This window comes from Apodemus sylvaticus, chromosome 20, assembly GCF_947179515.1.
Source record: "Apodemus sylvaticus chromosome 20, mApoSyl1.1, whole genome shotgun sequence".
NCBI lineage: Eukaryota > Metazoa > Chordata > Mammalia > Rodentia > Muridae > Apodemus > Apodemus sylvaticus.
In genome coordinates, this window is record NC_067491.1 from 27,593,456 (window position 1) to 27,612,337 (window position 18,882).

An 18,882-nucleotide genomic window follows, 5' to 3' on the forward strand; every position below is an offset into this window, starting at 1 on the left:
AAGCTTAACTTGATCATTTGCTGGGTTTTATACTGAATATAATTTTATGCATGTTTCTGATTGAAGTGGTAGAAACTGGTTTCTTTCAAATGCCTAGAACATAGGCAAATGATTTAAACATGGCTTCTAGTTGAGAATGTTTTCCTCTTACATGCAGTCTGTAAATTTAACAACACTAATGATAGATTCGAAAGCATACTCTTTGAAGTTCTTGATTCTTCTCTTCAAGTTGACCCTCAAGGTGCCTCATACGTTCTTCGATATTTCCATGCCTCTCTTCAGCCTGTTAAAGAATACAAAGATTGGACCTAAAATGTAAGATGAGTCAATGCTTCCCATCTAAACAAACTGAAATAAAATGTAAAGCAAGCTACTACCAACTGCAAACTTAGTTTCGGAACATAAACGTTCTTTAAACAGGCAGCTGGACAGCATTGCTTGAAATGTGTCAGCTAACAAGGGCCTGTTCCATCCATCCAAGCATCAGCAAAACACTGGACTTATTTATGAGCAATGGAGTCAGCCAAATGTAAACATGCAGACTGTGCATGGTTTGAACACAAACCTGCCATTGTCCAATCTTAAGCTCCTGAAGCACTCAACTGCACAGATGGTCGATTATCAATAAATAAAAGTAACATAATCTTTTATAGAAATGAAAAGAAAAAAAACTTAGATGGATTCTATTTAGCGATAGAAAGTAAAGTCCAGTAGGACTACCTTCCTACGTATGGAGATCATTTCTTGTAGTTTAGCTTCCATAACATATTGATAATCATCAGATGAGGTAGAAGAGGTTGGATCAGACTAACAAGTCAAGGAAAAGGAGAAGGACAAAATTGAAAAAATCAGAACTAAAGACACTGACACCAAACAGAACATAGTACAGAATGCTTAAAATAAAAGTGGCGGCAAATTCAATACTTTAATAGACATTATTCTGTTATCTGGTGAAGATAATAGCTGATGGATAAATGGAAGACAATGATATGCTCAAATCAAAAGCTGGGAACCTGAGGTATGAAGGGTTAGTACGGCTGGCAATGACTGACTTTTACAGGGTGAGTTAAAGCAACTCTGGAAATGATATGTAGTAACTGAAATTATGAGAAACCAAACACTAGAATATCTCTGATAGATACTTAAGAACATCTTAGCTTTTGTTCTATCATGTACTTAGAAAAAAATCCTGGGGCAAATATTGCATCTCAACTGTTCTTCCTTATGACTCAGGAATGCCATATTTAGATCAGGATTATATAAGATCTTGTATGTAGAAATCAGAGATAGGACTAAGCCACAGTATATATTATTATGGGTATTCTTCAGTTCAAACAGGTTTGAGTTTCATCTGCAACAATGGTCCATGTAAAACATGAATTCTGTATGTAATGTGCATTGCTCTAGGATACAATAGCCTTATCCTCAAGTGTAATTTAAAAAAAATAATTGAAAAATTAAAACTTCTCAGCTTATTGTGTGATGATAATGTCATAAGGACAAGAAACTTTGTGAATCCTCAAAAACAAAATGACACGAAGTATCAGAACAAAGTACAGCTGCATTAATTTGTTGCTATGGAAAAAAAATAGTTCCCTAGGGTGACTAGGATACACAGAGCCTGTGTGAGTTAAGGCCTGCCTAGTGCTGAGATTAGTTACATGTTTTCCTGTCAGGAAACCACAGGTGTAGAGTGTTAATGCATGGGATATTGCTGATAGCTGAATTGTATTAGTATGTTATGTACAAACACAACATTGAATCAACATTTTTAATTTATAATTACAAGTGAAATAATTACAACACTAAAACAGTCTTATGTCAATAATACAACTTTAACTCTAAAACATATGCATTGATATGGTATTAGCTCATGCTGAAATAGTGAAACTTATTTTAAACAATTTTAGGATTATATGCAAACATTTTATTCAGTATCCGAAAAGAAATACTGACTAGTTGATTTGTGCTACTTTATACAACAAATTCTAACTTAATCTAAGGAATAACATTTAACATTTCAAATATGTCTTCTTAAATTATAATTCATCATATATACCATAATATATATTAAAATTTCCAGTCTCATAAATTTATTTTATAAACACAGTGTGAGTGCTGGTAACTGAACACAGGTCTTCTATAAGAACTTTCTCCTTCCCACTTGTTTTATGCCATTTAACACTTGTAAATCTTATTTTAAAAAAGTGCAGATACTTGGCAAAGAGGATGTGGGCATTGTGCAATTTAAGTATGTAATTTGTAACTGAGCCTGTATAGTTTATAGTCATTTAAGTTATTAAAACTAAATAGGGGATTGATCAAAAGAAAGTGGTGTGAATATTTGAACTTCTATAAGTTAGTCTTCAAAAGTACATGTTTTTCAAAGGCTTAAACATTTTCATATTTCTTCCTTCAGTAATGAATGTGCAGAAACACTGAGGAAATTAATTCACTTCAGATTCAAAACACAAGTACTGTCATGTCTAAGTTATGTTATTACTGACACTTTTATTAGTACTAAATAAATGAAATAGCTCATAAAATTCAAGAAGAATTATATCCTACTTGAGGAAATGTGGATTTTAATTAGAGAAGTATATATAACAAATCATAACAGTGGGAGTACAGAATGATCTCTGATGCTTAATTATATATAAATACATCAATGTAGCTTTATTTATAACCATAAAGCAAGAATTCTTAAAGGAATAAATGAGTTTTGCTTACTTTACTTCTCTATCTAGATGATTAAAAACAAAAGTCTTCTGATACAAAAAATAAATCCAGTTAGTATCTATAAGCAATAATGGGACCAGTTTTTACTCAACATTACAGTGTTATGTTGCCTTAGACCTGTCAGAGCACAGTTTTGACAGCCAACAATGACATAACAGCAGGATTGGAATGCATCAATCTGATATTTGTCCTTGAGGTGTTCATCTTGGTTTTACTCATAGATATTAGGAGATTTTAAATGAGTTAAGATTTTAGCAAAATAGTACCAGAAATTATTATGGGAATCATGTGAATGCATACATAATGAAGAATATAGTTAGTAATAGAAAATACAAAAAGAAACAAAAAGGATAGGTAAAAATAAGACACAAACATACACATCAAATTAAATACTTGATTAGTTGCTGAAATATAATTTAAACGCTCAAAGGAAAACATCTAAGACTTAAGCTAATTTGATGTTTTGTAATTTAGAATGATAGAAAGACAAAGATTAGAAAAAAGAACATTGATAATAATGATATAATGACTGTGAATTGAAATAGAATAAAATGGAAATACTGCTTAGTTCTCCTCTGAGCCTTCTGAGAAAATCCAAGAATAAGTGGGAGAGGGTTGAAGCCACAGTGCTTAGAGGAACCGATTCATCCACAAACCTACAGACACACCATAACCTAAGGGATATCATCTTAGCAGTTTTAACTTACAAGATAAAACAACTGTCCAATCATATAAAAACTGTCTTAAACACCTGAAAGTACTTGTAACTAACTGATGAAAGTCAAATTCATAGGAAGCAAAGAATCAATTATGCACTTGTCGAAGAATTTTAAAGAATGCTAAATGAATTCTTAAATACTGAAATTTCAGAGAGTTCTGATAAAGAGGAAATTTAGTCACCATAGTAATCAATTACATCATATACTTTATAATTATAGTACATAATCCAGTTTGAATCATGTCTGCATCCTAACAAAAGTCCTAAAGTGTTTAAAGAACAATGGCAGCAGCAATGGAGTCAATTTGTAGGGTTTTTACATCATAAAAGATGATTTATAACTAATGTAAAGCCATGTAAGTCAATTATTTCATTTTAAATTATATTTTATTCTAAGTCTATCAATGTCTAATTTGTGCAATGATTTAATAAATCTTAAGCTGTGTTTCTTTAGTAAAAGTTCTAAAGTTTGCTTCATTTTCAGTAATATAAATACTGATGATTAATCTACCCTGCTTTTGCAAGTTATTTTCTTATCCATTCCCACAATAGCAAAATTTACAATGGTAAGTCTTTATGCAAATTTCTTATATCTCTCAGATTAAAACAGAGCAACTGTGTGTGTTTTGATCTATATTATAGTAACTTAAAATAACTCTTTGTAAGAAAAAGCATAATAATATTGACATGCATTGGTAGCTTTATGTAACTTAGAATCTATTTTGAAGTTACCTGATCATACATGCTAAATTTTGAGGCTCTATCTTTCCAAAGTACCAAAGAGACTAACTAGTATGGTCCACAGGTATAGAAGAGTGCAAACGTAGTAGTCTTGTCCTAACAGACGATTGTTTAATCAAATGCTACCTTAATACTACAAAATTCACCACGTAATTCAGTGCTTTCTTGCCTGTCTATGTCTATGTGATACTTGATTTCTCATACAAATACTTCATTTTAATATATGAACACAATAAAGTGCTTATCTCCTTCTTTGCTTTTCTACCAAGGACTGAGTTTGTGTCCCTTTCTGCACCACTGAAACAATTATTTTGCATAATGAGTAATATCAAAATGAACTTCAAGTTCACATACCTATAGTACCTATTTATTGTGTAGCCTACTGAACTTAGAAAAAACCACATCGGTCATATGAACATTTAGAATATGTGTAGAGTTTTCAACTGACATAAAACAAATCAGGATACAGTGACAAAAGGAGTACTTTTCAAGTGAACTGGATGTGATTTCTATTTGTCCCCATGGTTCCAAATGGCTCTGTTTGAATGGTTTTTATAATATGTAACACCAAACAGTTTTAGAATGTATAGTTCATACTACAGAAAAACAGTTCAACAGAACATTATTCTCAATTTCATTTTTCTTTCAGAAGAAAGCACAATTATAAAAGTACTTCTTGTGACTGAATGTCTTTCAGTGGTATATTTTAAAGTTTATTTTTTCTAACAGTGTTCACTATCATACAATATAATTGAAATCAATGGTTATTATACTTCTTATTGTTCCAGTAGCAAACCAAACTGATTTGAAAACAGTTACATAAAGCTGATTAGTTTGTTGTATTTCATATATCTTTGTTGAGATTTTAATGCCATGATTATTATGATGTGCAAATGCTACAATAGAACATTTACTGTATCAACAGCATGAGATTTTGCATTTTTTGTTCATTTTAAATTAGGAAAGGATATCTTCTTACTCATGTAACAATCATTCAAGTCATGGTTAGTAAGCTATATACAATAAGGAAACAATGTTAGGAAAGAAAGACAGCACAGGTCCAACTAATACAACTTTCATGTAGCCTGAAGAGAGTGATTACAGAGCCCACTTTAACGAACAATTCTTTCTGCAAATGCACTTAGGTTGACCTCATGTGTCTAGTGCAGTACCTTCGTTAGGGCTGCAATTCTCTGAGCAAGTTCCGCCTCTACTTCAGGTAACGTTTCAGCTTTTCTCATGGTCTGCTGTAACTTTTGTTCAGCCAGTTCAAGACGCTCTTGTAATTGCCTGTTTTTCTCTTCCATCTGAAATGGGAATGGTAAGGGGACCATTTAAGACAGTTAGGCATTAGAGTAGCTGGAGCAAGTTTATGAACTTTGTACTTCAGCTGTTCTTGGAGTCTTAAAATCAACTATTATGGTACTTAACTGTGCTAAGTGAACAGTTATCATGATTTCATGTGCTGTCAATTTTAATTACTGAATATTTACATGATAAAATAGCAACTATCTTGACAGTGTCAGCAAAAAGAAAAGAAATTTCCAATGAGTATGAATGTGGACAAATAGAATAGACCTCAGTACTAGTACTGCAGGGTACCACCATCACCATCACCACCCCAACAAGAAGTATATTGAAAATCAAAGTTTTAGACTGGAATAAGATAAAAAAATACAGTATCACAGGAGTTGTCACTCTAGAGAATAAATGAACAAGTTCTCTAAATAGGACAAATAGTAGGATTTTTTAGGATTGTGCCTTATAAGACCTCTGGTTCAATTCCTCCACTATGCTGTTGTAACACACAAACAACCAAAAGAATAATTAAATCACTAGGTGTTAGTGAAAATTTAAGACTGGTAATTTTTATCTCTAACATAGCTAGCTCCCAAATAATTGAGACAGAGACAATTATATTTATTTAACAAGCTTTCAGGCACAATAACACTATGCCAAAAATTAGGAGTGTATATTTGATTGAAACTTCATTTCCATAAGAAGGTTTATAACTACCATTGTCTTATGGGCTGCAACTTTTCTTTTCCTGTAGGGCTGAGTAGACCTTTCAGCCTGTTAATTACAATGTATGTGATCTTGGGAAGTAGTCATGCCTTTGATCCTCGGAGTACTCAATAGGATGACTGCAATTAATCAAGTAGGTGGCATCTAGAACCAGGTGAAATAATGCAAGCAAACTCCTCATGGCCTGCTTCATAACATTCAAGTTCAGTAGTTGCAAAATTATTATTTTCATGAGTGATTTCTTAATTTTGTTAAAAATAAGCTATAAAGTAAAATTGTGATTCATTAGTACTATCCTAAGTTTTAAACAATAATTACTCATCTGCTAAAAAATGATCCTACTTTATGCTTTATGAAAATGGCGAGAACATATACGCAGACCAAAACCAGTTCAAAACAAAGATACAGAACCTGCCGCAAGATGGCTTCCTTGTTCGCCAATTCATTTTCTAGTTTATCATTCATGTCATGAATGGAGGTAGATTCTCTCTGTGCACTCAGGTAACGCTTCTCCAGAGTTGTGATTCGTTCTTCCATATCTTCCTTCTGAGCCATGGCCTGTAAATAACACTGTAAAAGTCATGTGCAAGTCTCTGATTTTATCCTCATCAGAAAAAAGTACAAAAGAAAATCACAGTCTTAGACCTATGTAGTTTTCTTACTTAAGTGAATATATATATTCACTTATATAGCTTTTTATACTAAGTAAAGACACATTCCTCAAGGGCATTTCAAAAATTCCATGTATGCCAGGACTGGTGACACACACCTGTAAATCCAATATCTGGGAGCCAGAGGCAGGCCTATCTCTGAAATTGAGGCAACACTGCTCTATAGATAGAGGGCAAGGGCAGGCAGAACTAAACAAGGAAGGAATCCCTGTCTTGAAAATCTAAACCCAAAATTTTACATACATATTTTCATTATTTTTATCATAAATTGTTCTTTTTATTTTTATAACAGATTAATCTGGAACTTTCTAATGTTGAAGAGTACAAAGAGACTTCCTGCTGTAGAATTAAATGGCAGGTAAATTTATTTACTATAAAGTACATAGAAGTAAAAATATGGGTAAAGTTGAAAATCATGAAATTGTTAAATTGGTCACCATCATTCTACAGCTATCTTTCAATAAGGCATCTATAAGAGGGCTGGAAGGATGGCTTAGTGCCCCAAAACACATTTTGCCTTTGCAGAGAGAACACATTTGGTTCTCAGTAATAATGAGATATCTAAGATTCATCTGTAATGAATGAAAGGAGAATCTAACATCCTTTCCAGCTCTTCCCAACTCATTGCTCACACAAAGAATATAGACATACATTCAGGTAAATTATCACATATACAATTAAAATAATAGATATTTAAAACATCTATTGAGTGATAGGCAAGTCATGGTTATGAGAAGAGCATAGACAAGAAATGATTTAGTAATCCAACAGCATTGCTACCAACAATCTATAAACATCTGTTTGAATGCCCACAAAGTGTTGTTTTCATCCCTCATCAAGGATATTTTTGTTTATTGCAGACACAAAGAACTACAGACATAACAACTGGTAAAAATGTAGACTTGTGGAACCCAGGCCCAACCTAAAACATCTACACAACAGTTCTGTACCTAAGGCTCAGTGAAGATTGTGTGAGAAGGGGCAGTAAGTTTGAAAGAGCCAGAGGATCAGGTAGTTTTCTGTGAAATTGTGTCTCCTAGTTATGTCAGAAAGTATAGCTATAAAGTCTCCCCATCATGACTGTCCAGATATGAGCTGAGGAAAGATTACACCAAAGACCATGCTGAAGTGGACAGAGCAAAGCCCACAAGGTCTCAACCCTCCATAAATGACAGTTGGTGATTGAGAGTATCTGGGAGCAGAAGAAAAGATCTTTCCCAGGAAAATGAGCACCACAATTATTTTCCAGAGCCAAATGATCATCTCTGAAAATATGAGCACAAGTAACATCATTGTAATTGAGCACAATATATTTAGGGGCATAAGGCATTAAGGAATGGTTGTAGATTTTATTTACATTATTGGTTTTTTTGGTTTGTTTTGTTTGTTGTTGTTGTTGTTGTTGTTGTTATTGTTTTTTGAGACAGGGTTTCTCTGTGTAGCCTTGGCTGTCCTGGAAATCACTCTGTATACCAGGCTGGCCTCAAACTCAGAAATCCACCTGCCTCTGCCTCCCAAGTGCTGGGATTAAAGGCGTGCACCACCACTGCCAGGCCTTTATTTACCTTATTATCAGGATTTATCATATCATTCCATTCTGAATGGGAGTCTTGCTATTTTCCAGCATCTAGAGCTCATCTGCAACTCCTAATGTGCACCATTTTTTCCAAATTTCCAAAAGAAATAGAAGCCCACAAAGGAAAATACTTTCTTCTCCATCATCTAAAAATATGATAGGTTACACATTCCTTTTTACAGCTTGGATAACTATTCCACTTTTATCCAAAGAAAATCACCTTCAGCATTCTGGCTCTCCTTTAGAGACTTCGATCCCTCCTTTTTCCCTTTTAGATTATTAAGGTAACTGTTGTCCTATTCCATTTCTGTTGCTTTCAACCAATATCCTGAAAAACAGTAGTGTGGAGTGGGAAAGGTTTATCTGGCTTATAATTCTAAGTTGTTTTTGACTGTTTAAGAGAAGTCAAGGCAGGACATAAAGGAGCTAACCATATCACATCCACAATCAAGAGTCAGCATCCTTGTATCCTTGTATACTCTCACCTAGATTTTTTTCCTTTCTTGGGATCTATGTCTAAAGAATGGGGCAGCTTCAAAATGGACATTTTTACAGGGAAACAGGGTTTAGAAAATCATTTAAATGATTTTTAAAAATTCTAGATGCTAGTTTGAGGTGAGTTTATATTGTGTCGTGTTGAGAGTCAAACAGAGCTAAGTCCCACAACACAGAGTGCTACAGACAAGAAAAGGAAGACCGAGGAAAAAGTGATGATTCCCAGGAAATAAAATTCAAACCAGTGCAGTCTCCTTCTGGTTATTAATGAAAATTTATAGGATTTTTGTCAAAATGCTAGAGTATGGGAAGATTTAACCAAGGATTAAAAACAAGTAACAGAATAAACATAAGAATTAGCTACTAAAACTTTAGAAAAACATAGTTGTACACAGTGGAAAGCATTATAGAAAACTACTGATTGGATCCATTGTGGAAATTATTCATAAAGTAATAATAGTTACAATCAATGTGATTTTTGTATAATTACAATGGAAAAATTGAAAAAAAAATAAGATCAAGTTGTGCATAGTGTATCAAATATATTAATTAGCAAGACTTATGTTTTAGTAAAAGAGAAAGTACCAATGGAAATGTTTTAAGGGTTGAAAATGAGAATTTAGGAAATATGATATGAAAAAAAAGAAGAGGTAAAAGGTTGTAAGGGAGCTATGTCCATGTCTCTGTCTCTTCCTCCTCTCTGCTCCACCCTTCTGTGAGCCTCTTGAACTTTTTCTGTTGGAAATGTATCTTTATGTAACAATTAATTGAAAAATGGTAATTCATGCTTCCCTTAGCGTCTCTGTCCACACAGAAGCCAGCTGTTCTTTTGTAGCACAGGCACAGATCATCCTTGAAAACCGAATAACCTCACCTACTATCATACTTTTGACTTTTTTTTCTGTTCTATTGACCAACACTCTACTCTGAATGCTAGTTTGATCATATTATCCATTGAATTAAAATAATTCATTTGTTTACTTCTATCTTCAAGGTAAAACCTGAGCCATGAAACTCTTGCTGTCTTGGCCAGATATACTCCCTATTTCTGTTTATTGAGTTACATACTATTCCTTCCAAATTTGTATCTTTCTTTTAATTTATGAAAGTAAATTTATAAGCAAATAAGATGTTCAAGTTATGATCAGGTTAAGGTGAAACATGGTAGCATTTGAGTAGACCTTAACGTGAAGGACTGCATCCTGGGATAGAGAATGGGAAACATAGGATTGCAGAATTTGAAGTTAGTCTGCCACTTAGCCAAGAATGCCATGCCCAGGAAACAATTACCAGAACTTCAAAGGAACAATGACTGTATTTTTCACTATTGCCTTTGGAGAGAACCTAATCATGTTGAAATACCAATTCCTGTCAAAATCCTTAGTGGATTTTGTGAGGAAATGAATTAAAGTTGCTAAAACAGAAAAATTGCTGACCAGGTAAAGACACTTGCTAAGCAGAGGCAAGCCAGAAAACCCAAGGTGCATGACTGCAGTCCACACAAAGATGGAAGGAGAGAACTATCTCTATAAAGGTGTCAACTGACATCCACATGTGAACTGAGATATGTGCATACACATACATGCCACATTCCCGCACAGTATTCTTAAAATTACAGTTATTATATCTCAATCACTTTGTACCAATTGGCTAGGTTTAGCACAAGAAATGTGATAGTTTTGTTTTATTTTGTTATATCATATTTTATTATCTCTTAGAAGCCAGTTCTATTCTAACGAGAGATAGAGAGTAGATCTGGATGCAAGGGGAGGAGAAAAGGAACTGGGAGGAGTTGAGAGAGGGAAAGCCATAATTAGGATACATTAAGTGAAGAAAAGCTATTTTCAATAAAATGAAGCAAATTATATATAAAAAAGAAACTATCATTCTATCTGATGACTTCATTTCCATCTGTGAAATGGGTTCACTCCTTCCTTAATTTGTTTCATCCTTTCTGACCTCCAGTAACTAGTGAAAGAATAGTTATTTATGTTAATATTAAAATGAAAACATATGAAATCAAAGAGATCCATTATTTTGCTAAACATAATCCAGAATCATTGTTCTAGGATTTCACTAGGTTTGAGAAAGCCGAGAAAATAGTTATGGTTCTTAGTGTTTAAAAGATGTTGATTCATGATAATTATTTTTGTTATTTTATATTTTTAGATTAGTGAGTTTATATTTTGTGTTAATTTTCATAAAGACCTCTAGAAATATTCATCAATTTCAAGGGATAAAAGAAAATTTATAAATCTTATCATTCACATAAAAATTTCTCTCAAAAATTTAAGGCAATATCTTCAGGAGTGAAAAACAGTCATTTTTTTTTTCTGGGAAGTTGGTATGATACAGCCTGTGAATAAATGTTGTCCTTTGGTTAATTTTCCTATTCTTTTTCTAGATTATTAATAAATACCACATAATTACTAGGAGTTAGGTGATATAGTAGTTTAGTTTTTTGTAGAATGCTAAGAGTAGAATATACACTCATTAAATAGATATTTTGTATTAGTGATTACAATCTGTCCACACTTAGCTGCTCAGACCTACTGCACACATTCCCTGTAGGAGTCAGCGTATGTAGATTTGGAACTGCATTTTTGACTCAGTGATTCATTTTAGTGATTCAATTTTTAACTGCAGGCTGTGTTACCAAAAATAAAATTTGAACTTACAAGTCATAGAAATAGCTTTTCCTCCGTGTTATTTAGAGATTCTAAAGAGAAAGCTTTTTCTTTAGTTCCTAAAAGCTGTTATGCAAAAAGAGAAATAGCAAAGTTTATATATAACTGGGTTTTTATTATAATAAATACATATAGTTTTATAGTAATATAATGTAGTAGATTGAAAATATAATTCATGCCTCAACTAATATAAAAGGAATTACAGATTCATTGATTTGATTGATTTGCAGATGTGAGAAGAGCTGTTTAGTACTAAGTCATAAAGATACATTGGTTTTTTTCTCAAATAAATGTAACCAAATTACTTTCCTGAGAATTCTAACCCTCCTCATTCCTATAGAGAGTGTCAAATGTTAATATCTATATATGGCTGATATCTTCTCGACTAAAACATAGAGAATAAAGGTACAGTGTCCAATTTCTTTTTTGAATAATTGCATCATGTCTATCTCCATCTATTTTTAGAACAAAATTAATGCAAAGAGGTGGTAAAGTGAAACTTCAAAGATTCTTCATGAAGCAATTATAAACTGTGTTCAGAAATTATTGACTCCATGTAATTATATAAGTCAGTTTAGATTTATTAGATTTTCCTAATAGACAAAATGAAATATATTTTAATTTGTAATTTAATGGTTGTCCACCTCCTATCACCCATGTTTTTCTTTAATTAATTGAATTTACTTGTTCTATATTTACATCATGCTGTGCTGCAATTCTGAGAGAGCAAAAAAGAATTATCTAACTCTCATAGTATTAAGAAATTAACAATACATTATAAATATAATTAAGAAGCAAAATCAGGATTTTTTTGAGTTTAAGTGAAAGGGATTTCACATAATTTTGACTTTTGGGGGAAAAATGACAAAATACTGGTTATTGAATTGGTAGTATATTGTGACTGGAAATGTGTATGATAGAGTATTTAGATGGAAAACATAACCCACAACTAAAAGCGAATAAGAGAATTCATTCTTGAAGCCAAACATATGTGACTATGATTCAGGAATAATGGTAATTTAGATTACCTAAAATTCCATGTTAAAACGTGGTAACAGTTTGACGATTTTTTTCATAAAACATACTGATAAATCAAAACACTTTTCAAATATGTTGTTGGAATATGAGAATGACATAGTAAAATTACACAGCTTTAAGCCCTTGATGCTGTTCTGAGGTTTGAGTGGTTAGAAACTTAAGGGTCTATTTGTGCATTGTAAAGGATGTTCATAATGATCACAAAGGTGCTAATGCAGGAATTGTGGGGGATAAAAGTTGGCTAATAAAGGGTTAAGGATGGCCTGATAATTTGGCTCTGGGTCTGAAACATTTTTCCCTTTTGAAATGTTTGTTTTACTAGTCCATTTTTGCAGGGGGTTCAGTGAAAGGTAGGGTCTTCTTAGAAACTTTCCTTCTCAGAGGTATGAAGGTTGGAGAAGTAGAGTATAGTGAGAAAAGCCCAAAATTTGAGGACATGTTGTTTCTCTTTCTTCCAGGTTCTAGAGAAAGAGTGCTTATTTCTTATAGACTCTGGAAAAAAAAAGATGGCAGTCCATAGGCCAGGAGTAAGTCATGTCTCCTTAATGAACCTTGTGTTGCTTTCCTAGTGAGATTATTGAAATGTCATTGGGATTATTGTCAATTGAGGAAAAAGAACAAAAAGTACACTTGTGGTAGGCTTAATACTTCTGTCCGAGACAGTAAGAAGATAGAGCTAAAGCATGTGGCTTTAAAATTACTACTTTCAGAAGTATTTTATTCTACATAGTATCTTCTGGGAAGATTGTTCCACTTTTCTCTGTCTCTCTGTGTTTCATGTCTGTCTGTCTGTCTGTCTGTCAGTCTCTCTCCCTCTCGCTTTACCTATCCATCTCCATCTCCCTCTCTGTCTCTGTCACCCTCCTGTGTGTCTATGAGTGTGTGTGTGTGTGTGTGTATACTCAAAGTCGTGCTTTATGCAGACAGCTAGGTTTGAGGAGTGAGTGCCTGCCGGCTGCTTCACAGTGCTTGTCAAAGATGAAGCTTCCTACCTACTTCTTACACCTATACCTAGTCCTTACACTTCTCTTTGATGCCAGGATCTGAAAACATTTGTTTCTGGTTGCCTTTCTGAGGTGGATACTGGAATATGTTCCTTTACCGTAAGTCTTAAAACATGCTGACCTAGGAATTAGGAACCTTAAAAATAAAATTATATATTGCATAAAGCTTGTTTACAGTAGGGATGATTAGGGATGATCTAACCTGTTAAAATACATTCTCAATGAAACCATCCCTGGCAATGCAGGGTTGATGTTTCCCATCTCATCTCATTTTCAGTCACCTATATCTAGGCACTATTTTTATCAAGGAGTTATTTTAAAATGTGCATCAAGGAAGGGAGAACCGGAGATACTGCACTCTGCAAGACATGGCTAAAAATAAAGTTGATGGGTGGCTAAAATGTAAAGAAAAGAACTAAATCTCTGAAACTATAAGCATAAAGAACTAAAGAATGAGCAAAAGTTCATGGAATGGTATAACAATTTCAAAGAGAGGCATCCTAATGTTCCTTAATAAACCTTTTATGTTACGTAAGTTTGGGCTGTAGGAAGCCCTGAAGAGGAAATGTATATCCACGAATCTCACCTTATGCGAAATTGTATCGTTATCTGACCTTCAGTGAAAACATCACCTATTCTCTTTCATGGTAAGTGTTGTGTCCATGCACATTCTAATCTCACATTTTAGTAAAGGATGATAAGTGACCATTTCTCCAGCAAAGGATTTTGGTGTTAAATGCGTAACAGTTATGTAGGTACATAGAAAAGACACACCGACAAGACTTGGTGAGGGAATGTTTTAAATAAGGAGGGATATGTATTGTATTACAATTGAAGTGAAATATGAAGGAGGACACTGTACCTGTAGAAAGCCAGGCTAGGGAGCACTCATTTCAGAGGAGAGCATTTGAGCAACAGGTGGAGCCTAGGAACACGGAATCCCAGCAATTGGGAGGCAGATGCAGGCAGATTTCTGAGTTCGAGGCCAGCCAGGTCTACAAAGTGAGTTCCAGGACAGCCAGGGTTACACAGAGAAACCCTGTCTCAAAAAAGCCAAAAAAAAAAAAAACCAAAAAAAAAACAAAAAAACAAAAGTTCAGTTAAGCCAAGTGGGATAGGATAACTCGAGGACATTTTAAATATTTATCAAGCACCTTAAATGGCTCTGATATTATTGCAAGGAGAATATATACAACAGTTAAAGGATTTAAAAATAATAATGTGAGCTAGAAACATATAAGAAGGCATAAGCCAAAGTCAGCAGACTACGTATAGTATTTAACATCGTCTTCAAATGTAATGAATGACTAAGACTAGTGAAAGCTGTGGAAGACAGTGAGAAGTCACTTACTGAATTTGCAGATTGTAGGATTTACCACAGAATCAAATGCAGAGTGGGGCTGAGAGAAATTCCATGGAATTTCTATGATTTAGGACTAAGCAATAATATTGGATGCATGCAACTGCTGGATAGTAAGGTTTGTTAGGGGAGTGTAAAAGAAGCAATGGCAGTCTGCTTCTGCTGAGATACCTGTTAGAGGCTTAGAAATAATCTCTGGGAAAGTGAGGAGAGAGAAAATGGAAGCAGAGAAGCAACTACCTGAGAGCCTGTGGTGAATGTATAATTCATTCACCTTTATCAACTTTGAGAAAGCAATGGGAGACTGGATAGGAAAGACATGAAGGCAGGAGAAGGAACACAAACCTGTAAAACTTATGAGAGGAGGGAATAGTAAACAGAACATCAAAGACATTTTGGCTTATTACTAGCCCAGAGAAAAACAAATGTTCCAAGAACAGAAGAGTAGAAATTTACTAGTCCTTCAAAGGATGGAAATTTATCCATTTATTCAGTAAATCAATATAATCTATATCTATCTATATCTATATCTATATATCTATATCTATCTATATATGTAATCAATATAAATCAATATAATGCTTTATTATGACACTTTTACTGGGCCAATAGGGGAAGATATGATAATATATCCTTGAGAAGAGAAAAAAAAAACAGATTTGGATACAACAAATGAGCTAACTATATTTACTAGTGAGGCACATAGAAATGTCCTGAAAGATATGAAGGTTTGCATCATAGGAAAATGTAAAAATGAGAAATGTAAAATGTCAAAAAGCAAAATTTTCTGATATGAAAAGAACTGTAGTTTTAAGAGTAAGAAAGAAGAAAAGAAGTATTTTACAATTTTATTCTAACAGGTAAAATACTTGATATTATAAATAACATATTTTCCTAGATCATTTAATAAATCTGAAGCTTTCTTTTTTTCTTTTTTCTCTGTTTTGTAGACAAAGTTATGTTAATCCTAGCAAAATGTAATGCACTCTACATAAAGGAAAGGTTATAGTATTCATATGCATATCATCTTCATACACAGACACTCACAGACCCAAAATAAGAGACAAATTAAAGCAGTGTTTATGAGTACTCCATATTATACATAATCATGATTCCTTCCCCCATGTACATTTATTCAAATTTAAAACTATGGAGCCTTCAAACATCCTTACATCTTCCAAAAGACTTTAGAAGAGCTGAGACTTGATTCCAAAGCTTTCCATTCATACATATTTAAAGAATCGATAAGCAAACCATAGCAGGTACATGACTAAAATCTCAATCCTAATTATGGTCTTCAAGAAGAAAAGACTACTGGCCACTAGGGAAGTTCATGGGTAGAACTTCTCAGAGCAACATTTGGGAAGCCATTTAAGAAGCAAAGACAGACTGCTCTGAGCTACCTACCTCTCGGATGTCCCTTTGATATTTTGTGTTCATTTCTTCTGTTTTAATGAGGTCCTTTCTTGCCGTCTCTGCTTCTTGCTCCACTTCTCCCACCCGGGAAGAGAGAGCTGTTAACCGTTCTTTCATTTGGGCCATTTCATAGTTTTGCTTTTCAAGCAATTCTTGGAGCTCGACAATCTGGCTGGTGTCATCTGTCGAATCTATGGAGCCATTGGATAGACGCTGCAGGAAGAGACAAAAGCATGACAATTTAGGATCCTATGTATTCTTAACCCGAAGCACGAGAGGTAAAATGGAAACTAAGAAGTCTTCACAATGAGAAATAAGAATTCTGAAACAAACTTGTGTTGGTGAGAAACTATGCTTTTCATAAATCTGAAAATAATAAAGAAAATTGTCATGAGGAGCCGGAGAGACTGATGAACAGTTCTGCTCTTCAAGAGGACCTGAAACAGTTCTGCTTATAGCCCCATATAATCTTAGTTCCAGGGAATCTTATGCCTCCCTCTGGACTACACAGGAGCCTGCACATACACACACACACACACACAGACACACACACACACACACACACACAGAGAGAGAGAGAGAGAGAGAGAGAGAGAGAGAGAGAGAGAGAGAGAGAGAGAATAAGATAGATATTTTTAAAAACATGAAAGTAAGACAGTAGTTTTCAATCAGGGTGATAGATGAATTTGCATAACAATTTTATATATGTGTTATATGCAAAAGTTATATCATATGTGATTTAGGACAGATCAAATATATGTGATACACATAACACATTATTTTAATTAATTGATAGGCATATAAGCCATGTAATATTTTTATTTTTGATCTAAATTAATTTGAACTTCACAGGCTTTATTTCACTTATGTTTTAAATAAAATATTTTAAATACTTTAAACAGTTTATCTGGATCATGTTCTTTCCCTTTCACAAAATATTCCCAGATACTCCCACCTCCAAACACATCCAACTCTTAAAAACCTCCAATCTCCTTATGCTGGCCAACTTCTCCTAGGCATAAGGCCCACGTTAGAGTGTAGTTGATATATCCAGTGTCACTCCATTAGAGAAATCGATTTTCCCTTTCCCAGAAGGTGTCAATGACAAGGAGCTTCTTGTTTAAGGATGGAACTATGTTTCCACTTCACCTTCTCAATGCTGAGATTATTATCTGGTTTGAATATGGGCATCATGTATGTTACATTATAGTCGCTATGAGTTCATGTGTGTATCAGTCCTGTTATAGATGGATGGTGTCTTTTCCTTTGAGTAATTAAATACTTCTGGCTCTCACAATATTTCTCCTTCCTCTCCCACATAGATTCCCCACAACTGAAAATGGGACCAGTTGATAAAGAAATCCCATTTCGGTTTGAATGTATCAAACTCTTTAACTTTACATATAATGTCCAATTGTGGGCATCTGTTTTAGCATCTACTATAAAAAAAAAAGTCGTGTCTCTAATGAGGGCTGTGTGGTGAAATGATTAATTCAAATAGTAATATGTCATTAGGAGCTACTTTATTGATATTTTCAGCAAAATAATGGTATTAGGTTTTCCCTTAGGGACCATGACTTATGTAGTTTCAGGTTCTTGACTTTGTCAATATTAGGTTTGATTCCATCTCATACAATGGGCCTAAATCAATCAAATATTGTGTGGTTATTTCCACAACTTTTGTTCCATTATTGTAACAGAATATCTTGTAGTCAGATTCTTATAGGTTTCAGGATTTTTAGCTGTGTATTATTTGATGATACTTTTCTCCTCCTGTAGCGTGCAAAGTACATTCCAGAACCATGGAAACAAGTCACAAGAGGTTACACTTCATGCTGGGCACCAACTTTTTGTCATGTTGTATAACATAAGTACATAAAATTTTCAGCAACAGGGCATAACCATCAGTCTGTAGATGGTAACCAAAAGTGCTGACAATTGTCAATGATGTTTGGGCAATCTTAGGATAACTTTAGCCAACTAGTCAACAAGATATAATCCATTACTAGCACCATGAGTTCTTGGTGGTTCTAGATGTCTAAATGAAGCATGGTCTTCCCCATCCTATAGAGACTACATTTAAAATTCTTTCATATATTTATAAATTTTAGAAACCTTCTACAGTGGTAGATTTACATATGGCTTGTCGTGGAACTTTTAATGACAGTAGGCCCTCCCAATATTTCCTTCTTTACCCAGTACTCTATTCTTCTCCCAATGTAGTTTTATAGAGCGACGAATGAGACACCAAAATTGCAGATTTTAGTTTTCATGACACTCATACAAATAACATTTACAATTTTGTTGAAATAACATAATTTATATACCTCTGAAATTATGATTTCTGCATTACTAAAACTTAAACATTATATATGCACAATCCACAGTAGAGGGAGCAGAAAATGGTCAAAT

At 33.9% G+C, this 18,882-nt stretch overlaps 1 protein-coding gene across 1 annotated transcript in view; it reads right to left on the reverse strand.

Annotated features, from left to right (window-relative positions):
• Ppfia2 (PTPRF interacting protein alpha 2) overlaps positions 1-18,882 on the reverse strand; it is a 457,537-nt gene that overhangs the window by 87,782 nt on the left and 350,873 nt on the right. The window contains exons 7-10 of the mRNA XM_052165724.1: positions 16,462-16,683; positions 6,635-6,781; positions 5,371-5,505; positions 200-283 (exon numbers count right to left, since the gene is read on the reverse strand). Of these exons, the coding sequence (XP_052021684.1) occupies positions 200-283; positions 5,371-5,505; positions 6,635-6,781; positions 16,462-16,683 (588 nt within the window). The remainder of the gene's footprint in view (positions 1-199; positions 284-5,370; positions 5,506-6,634; positions 6,782-16,461; positions 16,684-18,882) is intronic.